The sequence below is a fragment of the Salvelinus namaycush genome, unplaced genomic scaffold (genome assembly GCF_016432855.1).
Source record: "Salvelinus namaycush isolate Seneca unplaced genomic scaffold, SaNama_1.0 Scaffold121, whole genome shotgun sequence".
Taxonomy (NCBI): domain Eukaryota; kingdom Metazoa; phylum Chordata; class Actinopteri; order Salmoniformes; family Salmonidae; genus Salvelinus; species Salvelinus namaycush.
Genome location: NW_024057909.1, coordinates 309,575 through 322,703, shown reverse-complemented (window position 1 = coordinate 322,703; position 13,129 = coordinate 309,575). Strand labels below are relative to the sequence as shown.

The window sequence follows — 13,129 nt, the reverse complement described above, 5'->3', positions numbered from 1 at the left end:
CCAGAGATGTTGGATTGGGTTCAAGTCCGGGCCCTGGCTGGGCCTCTTATGGACATTCAGAGACTTGTCCCGAAGCCACTCCTGCATTGTCTTGTCTGTGTGCTTTGGGTTGTTGTCCTGTTGGAAGGTAAACCTTCGCACCAGTCTGAGGTCCTGAGCACTCTGGAGCAGGATTTCATCAAGGATCTCTTTGAATGTTCATCTTTCCCTCGATCCTGACTAGTCTCCCAGTCCCTGCTGCTGAAAAACATCCCCACAGCATGACGCTGCCACCACCATGCTTCACTGTAGGGATGGTGCCAGGTTTCTTCCAGATGTAACACTTGCCAGTCAGGCCAAAGAGTTCAACAGCAAACTCTTTTGGCAAACTCCAAGCAGGCTGTCATCTGCCGTTTACTGAGGAGTCGCTTCCGTCTGCCCACTCTACTATTAAGGCCTGATTGGTGGAGTGCTGCAGAGATGGTTGTCCTTCTGGAAGGTTCTCCCATCTCCACAGAGGAACTCTGGAGCTCTGTCAGAGTGACCACCAGGTTCTTGGTCACATCCCCGGCCAAGGCTCTTCTCCCCCAATTGCTCAGTTTGGCCGGGATCGGCCAGCTCTAAGAAGAGTCTTGGTGGTTCCAAACTCCTTTCATTTAAGAATGATGGAGGCCACTGTGTTCTTGGGGACCTTCAACGCTGCAGAAATGTTTTGGTACCCTTCCCCAGATCTGTGCCTCAACACAATCCTATATCAGAGCTCTATGACAATTCCTGAGACCTCATGGCTTGTTTTTTTGCTCTGACATGCACTGTCAACTGTGGGACCTTATATAGACAGGTGTGTGCCTTTCCAAATCATGTCCAATCAATTGAATTTATCACAGGTGGACTCCAATCAAGTTGTAGAAACATTTTAGGATGATCAATGGAAACAGGATGCAACTGAGCTAAATTTCGAGTCTCATAGCAAATGGTCTGAATACTTACATTTGCAAAAAATGTCTACACCTGTTTTCGCTTTGTCGTTATGGGGTATTGTGATGTCATTATGGGGTATTGTGATGTCATTATAGGGTATTGTGATGTCGTTATGGGGTATTGTGATGTCAGTATGGGGTATAGTGATGTCATTATGGGGTATTGTGAATTCGTTATGGGGTTATGTGATGTCGTTATGGGGTATTGTTTGTTGATGTTTTTTATTTAACTAGGCAAGTCAGTTAAGAAGAAATTCTTATTTACAATGACGGCCTAACCCGGACAACGTTGGGCCAATTGTGCGCCGCCCTATGGGACTCCCAATCACGGCGGGTTGTGATACAGCCAGGAATTAAACCAGGGTCTGAGCCACTAGATTGCTCCGGATTTTTTTTGTCATCTATTTTAGAATAAGGCTGTAACGTTACAACATGTGGAAAAAGTCAAGGGGTCTGAATACTTTTCGAAGGCGGTGAATATGAGGCTTTCAGAAACATCCTTGGTCTTTGTATATAGTTGAATCTGTGCTTGAAATGCGATACTTGACTGAGGGACCTTCCAGATGTAGTATATATGGAGGACAGGTCCACTTTGACATTACAGAGTATTTTCAGTAGATTGATGACAAAACATTACAATTAAATCCTTTTTAATCCCACTATATAACACAACAGAGAAATCCAAGGGGTATGAACACTTTTGCAAGGCTCTGTATGTTATGTAGAATAGACAATCGTGTCAGCCAGGGTAGGCGTCAATTCCAAATAAGTCTGTTGTCAGATGATCATGAGAAACACAGGGGTTGACATTGAGATGAAGTTAATCGGGGATGATGAGAGGACAGTATGGAAATCAGTGGTATCAAAAGGTAAGAAATACTAGACATGAACAGTATGTCAATCATAAATGTCCTTTTCTAACAGATGCTATTAAAATGTTTTATGATATTTTCTCTTGTTTGTTTTTCAGATGTGTACAGCAACGACTCTCATCCAATATGTAAGTTTGTTTTTGTGGACGAGGTTTATAAAACGGGTTACAGAGCTAACATCTCTTCATGTTGTGATGAAGGACACTGATGAAGGTCTTCATGAGTCATGTTCAGTGGGGTGATGAAGGTCTTCATGAGTCGTGTTCAGTGGAGTGATGAAGGTCTTCATGAGTCATGTTCAGTGGGGTGATGAAGGTCTTCATGAGTCGTGTTCAGTGGGGTGATGAAGGTCTTCATGAGTCGTGTTCAGTGGGGTGATGAAGGTCTTCATGAGTCGTGTTCAGTGGGGTGATGAAGGGTCTTCATGAGTCATGTTCAGTGGGGTGATGAAGGTCTTCATGAGTCATGTTCAGTGGGGTGATGAAGGTCTTCATGAGTCATGTTCAGTGGGGTGATGAAGGTCTTCATGAGTCGTGTTCAGTGGGGTGATGAAAGTCTTCATGAGTCGTGTTCTGTGGGGTGATGAAGGTCTTCATGAGTCGTGTTCAGTGGGGTGATGAAGGTATTCATGAGTCATGTTCAGTGGGGTGATTAAGGTCTTCATGAGTCATGTTCAGCGGGGTGATGAAGGTCTTCATGAGTCATGTTCAGTGGGGTGATGAAGGTCTTCATGAGTCGTGTTCAGTGGGGTGATGAAGGTCTTCATGAGTCGTGTTCAGTGGGGTGATGAAGGTCTTCATGAGTCGTGTTCAGTGGGGTGATGAAGGTCTTCATGAGTCGTGTTCAGTGGGGTGATGAAGGTCTTCATGAGTCATGTTCAGTGGGGTGATGAAGGTCTTCATGAGTCATGTTCAGTGGGGTTATGAAGGTCTTCATGAGTCATGTTCAGTGGGGTGATGAAGGTCTTCATGAGTCATGTTCAGTGGGGTGATGAAGGTCTTCATGAGTCGTGTTCAGTGGGGTGATGAAGGTCTTCATGAGTCGTGTTCAGTGGGGTGATGAAGTTCTTCATGAGTCGTGTTCAGTGGGGTGATGAAGTTCTTCATGAGTCGTGTTCAGTGGGGTGATGAAGGTCTTCATGAGTCGTGTTCAGTGGGGTGATGAAGGTCTTCATGAGTCATGTTCAGTGGGGTGATGAAGGTCTTCATGAGTCATGTTCAGTGGGGTGATGAAGGTCTTCATGAGTCGTGTTCAGTGGAGTGTAATGATACAGAACTTTCAGACAGAAATACAGAGCCTTTCAAAAGTATCTGCATCACATGTTATTGTGTTACAAGGTGGGATTAAAAGGGATTTCATTGTCATTTCTTGTCAACAATCTACACAAAATACTCTGTAATGTCAAAGAATATATATATTTAGATTGATAGAAATTAAATAACTAAAATAGTCGTTCCATAAGTATTCAGCCCCCCGAGTCAATACTTAGAAACACCTTTGGCAGCGATTACAGCTGGGAGTCTTCTTGGGTAAGTCTCTAAGAGTCATTACAGCTGGGAGTCTTCTTGGGTAAGTCTCTAAGAGTCATTACAGCTGGGAGTCTTCTTGGGTAAGTCTCTAAGAGTCATTACAGCTGGGAGTCTTCTTGGGTAAGTCTCTAAGAGTCATTACAGCTGGGAGTCTTCTTGGGTAAGTCTCTAAGAGCTTTACAGCTGGTAGTCTTCTTGGGTAAGTCTCTAAGAGCTTTACACACCTGGATTGTACAATATTAGCCCACTGTTATTTTCATAATTCTTCAAGCTCTGTCAATATGTTGGGGATCATGGCTAGACAGCCATTTAAGTCTTGCCAAAGATTTACAAGCAGATTTAAGTCAGAACTGTAACTTGGCCACTCAGGAACATTCCTTCTTGGTGAGCAACTCCAGTGTAGATTTGGCCTTGTGTTGTAGGTTATTGTTCTGTTGAAAAGTGAATTACTCTCCCAGTGTCTGGTGTAAAGCAGACTGAAGCAGGTTTTCCTCTAGGATTTTGTCTGTTCTTAGTTCCATTCCATTTATTTTCATCCTGAAAAACTCTACAGTATTTGCTGATGACAAGCATACCCATACCATGATGCAGCCACCACCATGCTGGAAAATAGGGAGGCAGTTGCTCAGTGATGTGTTCTGTTGGATTTGCCCCAAACATGAGGCTTTACATTTAGGCCAGAAAGTGCATTCCTTTGCCGTGTTTTTTTCTTCAGTATTACTTTAATACCTTGTTGCATACAAGCTGCATGTTTTAGAATATTTTTATTCTGTATATTTTGTATTCTTCTTTTCACTCTCTCGTTTAAGTCGTTATTATGGAGTCACTACAATGTTGTTGATCCATCCTCAATTTTCTCCCATCACAGACATTGAACTCTGTAACTGTTTTAAATTTCACCAATGTCCTGATGGTAACATCCCTGACAGTTTCATTCCTGTCTTGCAGCTCAGTTCAGAAGGACGACTGTATCTTTGATGTGTCTGGGTGGTTTAATAAGTAATCCACAGCATAATTATTAACTTGACCATGCTTAAAGAGATATTAAATGTCATATTTTATTATTGTTACCCATCTACCAACCACTGCCCTTCTTTATGAGGCTTTCAGAAACATCCCTGGTCTTTGTATATAGTTGAATCTGTGCTTGAAATGCGTTACTTGACTGAGGGACTTTACAGATGTAGTATCTATGGGGGACAGATCCACTTTGACATTACAGAGTATTTTCAGTAGATTGTTGACAAAACATTACAATGAAATCTATTTTAATCCCACTATGTAACACAGCAGAGAAATCCAAGGGGTATGAACACTTTTGCAAGGCTCTGTATGTTATGTAGAATAGACAATCATGTCAGCCAGGGTAGGCGTCAATTCCAAATAAGTCAGTCAATTCAGGAAGTAAACTGAAATTCCAATTCAATAACTGGAAAAGGGCATCTACTTTCAATGACTTCACAATGAACAGAATAGTAATTTTATTTATTTTTGATTGACTGACTTGAATATGAATTGACTACAACCCTGGAGTCAGCTCTATACAAGACATGACTATCAGAGAAATTATAACTGGAGAGACTGTTAGATGTAGAAACATCTGCTGTTCACCCTAAAGACATATTCATTTAATTGACCCCCTTTCAGCATTAATACTCCTTGGGATTCCTGCTGAGGAGTTTCTGAAGAAACACAGGCCTGAACTCATTCAGCGAGCCAAAAACCCAAAGCCAATAGCAGATGTTCTGCGGTCAAAGGGCATGATTGGTGATGAAGAGTACTCCAGAATAACAGCTGAAACAACTGAACAGGAGCGAATGAGAGAACTACTGAATGCAGTCCTCCCTAAAGGACCAGAAGTGATGGGAGCTTGTCTCAAAGCTCTCAGTGAACATGAACACCATCTTGTTAAGCACTTGAGTGAATCTAGGTAAGACCCTTTTCTTTTCTCCCTCCCTTGAATATGTGGAATGATTAAATATAGGTCAAATAAAAACATAGCTACCCAGATCAAAGAGAAAGTATTTTTCAGAATGGAAGCATGTTTTTGTGTTGCTGCCTGTAATAAATGTATCTTATTATAGTTCTATCATAGGACCATCATCACATCATTATCTCAGGTGTATCATAGGACCATCATCACATCATTATCTCAGGTGTATCATAGGACCATCATCACATCATTATCTCAGGTGTATCATAGGACCATCATCACATCATTATCTCAGGTGTATCATAGGACCATCATCACATCATTATCTCAGGTGTATCATAGGACCATCATCACATCATTATCTCAGGTGTATCATAGGACCATCATCACATCATTATCTCAGGTGTATCATAGGACCATCATCACATCATTATCTCAGGTGTATCATAGGACCATCATCACATCATTATCTCAGGTGTATCATAGGACCATCATCACATCATTATCTCAGGTGTATCATAGGACCATCATCACATCATTATCTCAGGTGTATCATAGGACCATCATCACATCATTATCTCAGGTGTATCATAGGACCATCATCACATCATTATCTCAGGTGTATCATAGGACCATCATCACATCATTATCTCAGGTGTATCATAGGACCATCATCACATCATTATCTCAGGTGTATCATAGGACCATCATCACATCATTATCTCAGGTGTATCATAGGACCATCATCACATCATTATCTCAGGTGTATCTCACTCCTCCTTCTTCTCCATACTTTCTGATCTCTCTCTTCCCTTCTCCACCCTCTTTCTTGTAGCACCTAATCTGAAGATGCTGAGGCCTGTCTCTTAGTCTGTGGACAAAGACACTTACATGATTGTAAAGGAAGACCCCCCTGAAATGGACACAAATTAATGGGAACATATTGGCACTGTACGAAACATATGCACGGTGTCCAATACCACTCAAATGTACGGCATTTCATTCAAAGCTTATGTCATAAGGCAAATGCCAAGTGTCATACAGCAAAAATCCAAAAGATGGCGAGCGCTCTCCACCGTAGATTTTCATATTGCAAATGCATATCAAGTCAAGACCCAAGAGTCAAATTTAGAAAATTAGATTTTTTTTTCAAAAATGTATCACCCCCTAAAAAAAAGCTTTAAGGACCGTTTTTCAAAATTCTTAAGATTTTTTTTTTCTTGTCAATTATACATGTATAGGGGTCCATACTTGTATAGGGGTCCAGAGTTCCACCCATAAAATCCACCCAATATTGGCTGTATTCACAAGATCTTTGTATTTCATTTGCTATACACCATGTATTTTTCAGAAATGTTTTATGATGAGTATTTATATATTTGACGTTGGTGTCTGTAATTACTCTGGCTGCTTCGGTGCTATTTCTGACGGTAGCTGTGATGGTAGCTGCAATGTAAAACTGATTTATACCTGAAATATGCAAATTTTTCGAACAAAGCATAGATTTATTGTGTAACATGTTATAGGACTGTCATCTGATGAAGTTGTTTCTTGGTTAGATCTTGGTTAGTTAGGTTGGCTTTGTGCATGCTACCTGTGCTGTGAAAAATGTCTGTCCTTTTTTGTATTTGGTGGTGAGCTAACATAAATATACGTGGTGTTTTCGTTGTAAAACATTTTAAAAATCGGACATGTTGGCTGGATTCACAAGATGTTTATCTTTCAAATGCTGTATTGGACTTGTTAATGTGTGAAAGTTAAATATTTAAAAAAAATATCTTTTGAATTTCGCGCCCTGCACTTGAAGTGGCTGTTGTCATAGGTGTACCGACGCCGGGCTGCAGCCATAAGAAGTTAATGCAATCGCCATGTTAGAATTCTAAAAATAACTTTAGTACGACATGCAGCTTACGTTATAGCGAGACAGCGCCTGCAATGAGGGTGGAAAATAGTACTAAACATTTTCCACAGAAATACGGAATAACATCATAAAGTGTTCCTACTTTTGCTGAGCTTCCATCAGAATGTTGTACAAGGAGTCCTTTGTCCAGAATAAATCGTTGTTTGGTTTTAGAATGTCCTCTTCGCTTGTCGAATTAGCAACCAAAGCTAGCCAAGTGGCGCGAAGTTGTCCATCTTCACCAAACGCAGAGAACGCAAAACGCCAAAACTCCCGATAAACGTTCAATAATCTGCTAATACTATATTGAAAAAACATACTTTACGATGATATTATCACATGTATCAAATAAAATCAAAGCCGGAGATATTAGCCGTCTATAACGAAAGCTTTTCAGAAGGCAATCCAGGGTTCCTTCCCGCGCCTTGCTGGACAAAGGAAATTTGGGGTCACGTCATTCCAAGAGCTCTCGTTTGACCTCAGATCAAGCTAGACACCCCATTCCACCTCCCACTGCCTGTTGACATCTAGTGGAAGGCGTATGAAGTGCATGTATATCCATAGATTTCAAGCAAATGAATAGGAAGGCCCTGGAACAGAGCCTCGATTTCAGATTTTTCACTTCCTGTATGGAAGTTTGCTGCAAAATGAGTTCTGTTTTACTCACAGATATAATTCAAACGGTTTTAGAAACTTGAGAGTGTTTTCTATCCAATAGTAATAATAATATGCATATTGTACGAGCAAGAATAGAGTACGAGGCCGTTTAAATTGGGCACGATTTTTTCCCAAAGTGAAAATAGCGCCCTCTATCCCAAACAGGTTAACTCAAACCTCGGCTCCATCTTGTTCGGGGGCTAACTGCCCATTATGCCAAACCTATGCTCACCAAGTTTCGTGTTCAAAGTCTTTTCCGTTTAGGAGAAATGGCCATGTCGTGATTGGTGATGTTTTGTACATTTGCAATATGATTACATTCGCCACCTGGTGGTATTTACCGGGACAGCGGAAAAATTACCAAAATTTGAACATTTTATAAAACGGAAACCGTTCGATGACTTCCCGGGAAGATCTGGCACCGGTGCACGGCCCACCGCCGTTGGCGAAGTTTAGAAACATTCGCGGACGTCTAGTAGGGGACCGTACATTTGCAATATAGAGTTTCTCATCAATCATACAGAAATTGCCAAAAAGTGCCCTTCATGTATGGAAGGGAAATTATGTTTGCTATTCTTTTAACAAATTCTGTATTTTATTCATGTGCTGTTCTATAAACTAATGTGTGTGTTCATCAAGTGGCCGACTGTACAAACGCTCACTATCAGTAGCTGTAATTTGGCAGTAAGCCCAGATGATGTTTTGAGAACGAGATATCTCAGTTTCAAGGTCTCAGCTTAGAGAGAAGACTGGTGAGGTGTTGGTCTGTCAAATGCTATGAACCAGTATTGGTCGGTCACATGAATGGAACAAAACGGTAATGATTAATTAATTATGCTAAATCATGCAAATATAACTTGTATGTGTATCGCCATATATAAGACAACTGCTGGGTCTGACCAGGGAGAGCTCCTGGTTGACATGTGTACTATGGTACATTGAGTTGGGTCTGACCAGGGAGAGCTCCTGATTGGTTGGAACCTCTCCAGCTCGCTGACAATAAACACAGATTTATTTAAGATTGACTTCGAGTGTCTCTGTGTGAAAGAATTTCCACAACATGATTTTGAAAACTCAATTAAGGGAATGAACTGGAATGATCTCTTGTCCTATACAGATGGGGCAGCTGATAGTCAGGCTAGTCAAAGATACACACCACCACGTTGACATCTTGACCAAAGACCTTCCTTAGATACTTTATGGGATTACAACTCACTCTGTCTGAAGGAAGGGAGGAAATGGACTCACTTAAGGGGATAGCTGAGAGGGCAGAGAAGGCACGAGTCATCATCGACATGGTGTTGAGAAAAGGAACTGAGTCATGTTCCGGGATGATCAACCTTCTTGTGGAGCTGGACCCTTATCTTTGGACAGAGCTTCAGATCAACAGTTGTAGTCAACCCCTGGGTGTGAGGAGACCAGGCAGAATAGACAGAAAGGATGGTTCAACATGGTCTTGCTGTCTGTTGCTTTAATTCAGGGTACAGAAAATGTCAATCAATCCAAAAACCAATGTCTTACGAAAGGTCCAACCACACAGCCTCTCTCCTTCTGCAGCCTCCTGGAAGTGTGGATCTTCTAGCAGGAGGGTCAGTCATACACTAGGTACCTAGCTGGACCCCTATCTAGCAGGAGGGTCAGTCAGTCCTACACTAGGTACCTAGCTGGACCCCTATCTAGCAGGAGGGTCAGTCAGTCCTACACTAGGTACCTAGCTGGACCCCTATCTAGCAGGAGGGTCAGTCAGTCCTCCACTAGGTACCTAGCTGGACCCCTATCTAGCAGGAGGGTCAGTCAGTCCTCCACTAGGTACCTAGCTGGACCCCTATCTAGCAGGAGGGTCAGTCAGTCCTCCACTAGGTACCTAGCTGGACCCCTATCTAGCAGGAGGGTCAGTCAGTCCTCCACTAGGTACCTAGCTGGACCCCTATCTAGCAGGAGGGTCAGTCAGTCCTCCACTAGGTACCTAGCTGGACCCCTATCTAGCAGGAGGGTCAGTCAGTCCTCCACTAGGTACCTAGCTGGACCCCTATCTAGCAGGAGGGTCAGTCAGTACAACACACATTCAACATAAATGTATTTTATGAATACAGGTTCATGAGACTGACTGAATATCAACACAACCACCTCAGTCTATCAGCAGCTTTCTTTGTTGAAACAGGAAGTCCATTTTTAAGGAAGTAGAGGAAAGGGTCTCTTATTATAGCTCAATCGTGCCACTACTTCGCTTCACCTCCGTTCCTCCAGTAAGACTAACAAAGACCTAGCAAGAATAAGGTTGTGATCTCTGTCATTTTCCTTCAAAATAAAAGTCCCGCAGTGATGATGATGAAAAATAATACAAATGGTCGAAATTTGTAACATTTTATGAGGAAATGTTAGCAGACTTGAATGTTGTTTAACAATATGAAAAAAGCACACATAATATTATAGCATTGACATTTGTTAACAGCATTAAAAGTAATTATTACTAGATAGTTGCCATGGTAACAGCAGTAATACAAATAACCAAACATTATCCAAGATATCCAACAAAATGATCCAACATAAATCCAAGATGGCGTAGCAGTCAGACATCTTTGTCCTGTCGTGTCCCTTGTATATATCTTTTTATATATATTTCTTCACATTCTTTTAAAAATATTTTCCTAAACCTCAACTTCTAAATAATCTCCTGCAAACGCCTCACCCAATGTTGCGTGGATCTGGGTTTTTTTTCTAAAGTTTTTCTTCTTACTTCGGATCTGGAATCCCTCAACTGAAGCTAGCCAGCTACCAGTCAGCAAACCACTGCTAGCGGTCATCAGCTAACCTTTAGCTCGGAAAGCTCTCGCCAGTTCGAACAACGTGATTCAAACCAGAGCATAAAGGACCTATTTTTCTCTCCATATCCCCGGATTCCTACCGCAAACTCTGAACATTTTCATCTGGCTCCTCGCAACTAGCTAACTGCAATACTGGTTCATAGCATTTGACAGACCAACACCTCACCAGTCTTCTTCTCTCTAAGCTGAGACCTTGAAACTGAGATATCTTGTTCTCAAAACATCATCTGGGCTTGCTGCCAAATTACAGCTACTGATAGTGAGGATTTGTACAGTCAGCCACTTGATGAACACACATTAGTTTATAGAACAGCACATGAATAAAATACAGACATTTTTTAAAAGAAAATGAAACATAATTTCCCTAACAATAATTTAAGTGTCTTTGTCCACAGACTAGGAGACAGGCCTCAGCATCTTCAGATTAGGTGAATAAATGTCTTTGTCCACAGACATCTTCAGATTAGCTGAAGAAGTGTCTTTGTCCACAAACTAAGAGACAGGCCTCAGCATCTTCAGGTTAGGTGGAGAAGTGTCTTTGTCCACAGACTAGGAGACAGTCCTCAGCATCTTCAGATTAGGTGGAGAAGTGTCTTTGTCCACAGACTAGGAGACAGGCCTCAGCATCTTCAGATTAGGTGGAGAAGTGTCTTTGTCCACAGACTAGGAGACAGTCCTCAGCATCTTCAGATTAGGTGGAGAAGTGTCTTTGTCCACAGACTAGGAGACAGGCCTCAGCATCTTCAGATTAGGTGCTACAAGACAGAGGATGGAGGAGAAGGGAAGAGAGAGATCAGAAAGTATGGAGAAGAATGAGGAGTGAGATACACCTGAGATAATGATGTGATGATGGTCCTATGATACACCTGAGATAATGATGTGATGATGGTCCTATGATACACCTGAGATAATGATGTGATGATGGTCCTATGATACACCTGAGATAATGATGTGATGATGGTCCTATGATACACCTGAGATAATGATGTGATGATGGTCCTATGATACACCTGAGATAATGATGTGATGATGGTCCTATGATACACCTGAGATAAGGATGTGATGATGGTCTTATGATACACCTGAGATAATGATGTGATGATGGTCCTATGATACACCTGAGATAATGATGTGATGATGGTCCTATGATACACCTGAGATAATGATGTGATGATGGTCCTATGATACACCTGAGATAATGATGTGATGATTGTCCTATAATACACCTGAGATAATGATGTGATGATGGTCCTATGATACACCTGAGATAATGATGTGATGATGGTCCTATGATACACCTGAGATAATGATGTGATGATGGTCCTATGATACACCTGAGATAATGATGTGATGATGGTCCTATGATACACCTGAGATAATGATGTGATGATGGTCCTATGATACACCTGAGATAATGATGTGATGATGGTCCTATGATACACCTGAGATAATGATGTGATGATGGTCCTATGATACACCTGAGATAATGATGTGATGATGGTCCTATGACACACCTGAGATAATGATGTGATGATGGTCCTATGATACACCTGAGATAATGATGTGATGATGGTCCTATGATAGAACTATAATAAGATACATTTATTACAGGCAGCAACACAAAAACATGCTTCCATTCTGAAAAATACTTTCTCTTTGATCTGGGTAGCTATGTTTTTATTTGACCTATATTTAATCATTCCACATATTCGAGGGAGGGAGAAAAGGGTCTTACCTAGATTCACTCAAGTACTTAACAAGATGGTGTTCATGTTCACTGAGAGCTTTGAGACAAGCTCCCATCACTTCTGGTCCTTTAGGGAGGACTGCATTCAGTAGTTCTCTCATTCGGTCCTGTTCAGTTGTTTCAGCTGTTATTCTGGAGTACTCTTCATCACCAATCATGTCCTTTGATGACAGAACATCTGCTATTGGCATTGGGTTTTTGGCTCGCTGAATGAGTTCAGGCCTGTGTTTCTTCAGAAACTCCTCAGCAGGAATCCCAGGGAGTGTTAATGCTGAAGGGAGGTGAATTAAATGAATATGGCTTTAGGGTGAACAGCAGCTGTTTCTACATCTAACAGTCTCTCTAGTTATCATTCCTCTGATAGTCATTTCTTGTATAGAGCTGACTCCAGGGTTGTAGTCAATTCATATTCAAGTCAGTCAATTTAAACACATTTTTTTCTTCCCACTAGTCATTGAAAATAGATGCCATTTTCCAGTTATTGAATTGGAATTTCAGTTTACTTCCTGAATTGACTGACTTATTTGGAATTGACGCCTACCCTGGCTGACACGATTGTCTATTCTACATAACATACAGAGCCTTGCAAAAGTGTTCATACCCCTTGGATTTCTCTGTTGTGTTACATAGTGGGATTAAAATGGATTTAATTGTAATGTTTTGTCATCAATCTTCTGAAAATACTCTGTAATGTCAAAGTGGACCTG

At 41.3% G+C, this 13,129-nt stretch overlaps 1 protein-coding gene across 1 annotated transcript; it reads left to right on the top strand.

The window, feature by feature from the left end:
* The first annotated feature begins 1,721 nt into the window (after positions 1–1,721).
* LOC120036109 (apoptosis-associated speck-like protein containing a CARD) lies at positions 1,722–6,437 on the top strand. Its single transcript, XM_038982584.1, has 4 exons — positions 1,722–1,828; positions 1,930–1,959; positions 5,008–5,290; positions 6,129–6,437. The coding sequence occupies exons 1-4, from the start codon at positions 1,741–1,743 to the stop codon at positions 6,133–6,135; spliced, it is 408 nt and encodes a 135-aa protein (XP_038838512.1). The 5' UTR covers positions 1,722–1,740; the 3' UTR covers positions 6,136–6,437.
* Positions 6,438–13,129: the final 6,692 nt, after the last annotated feature.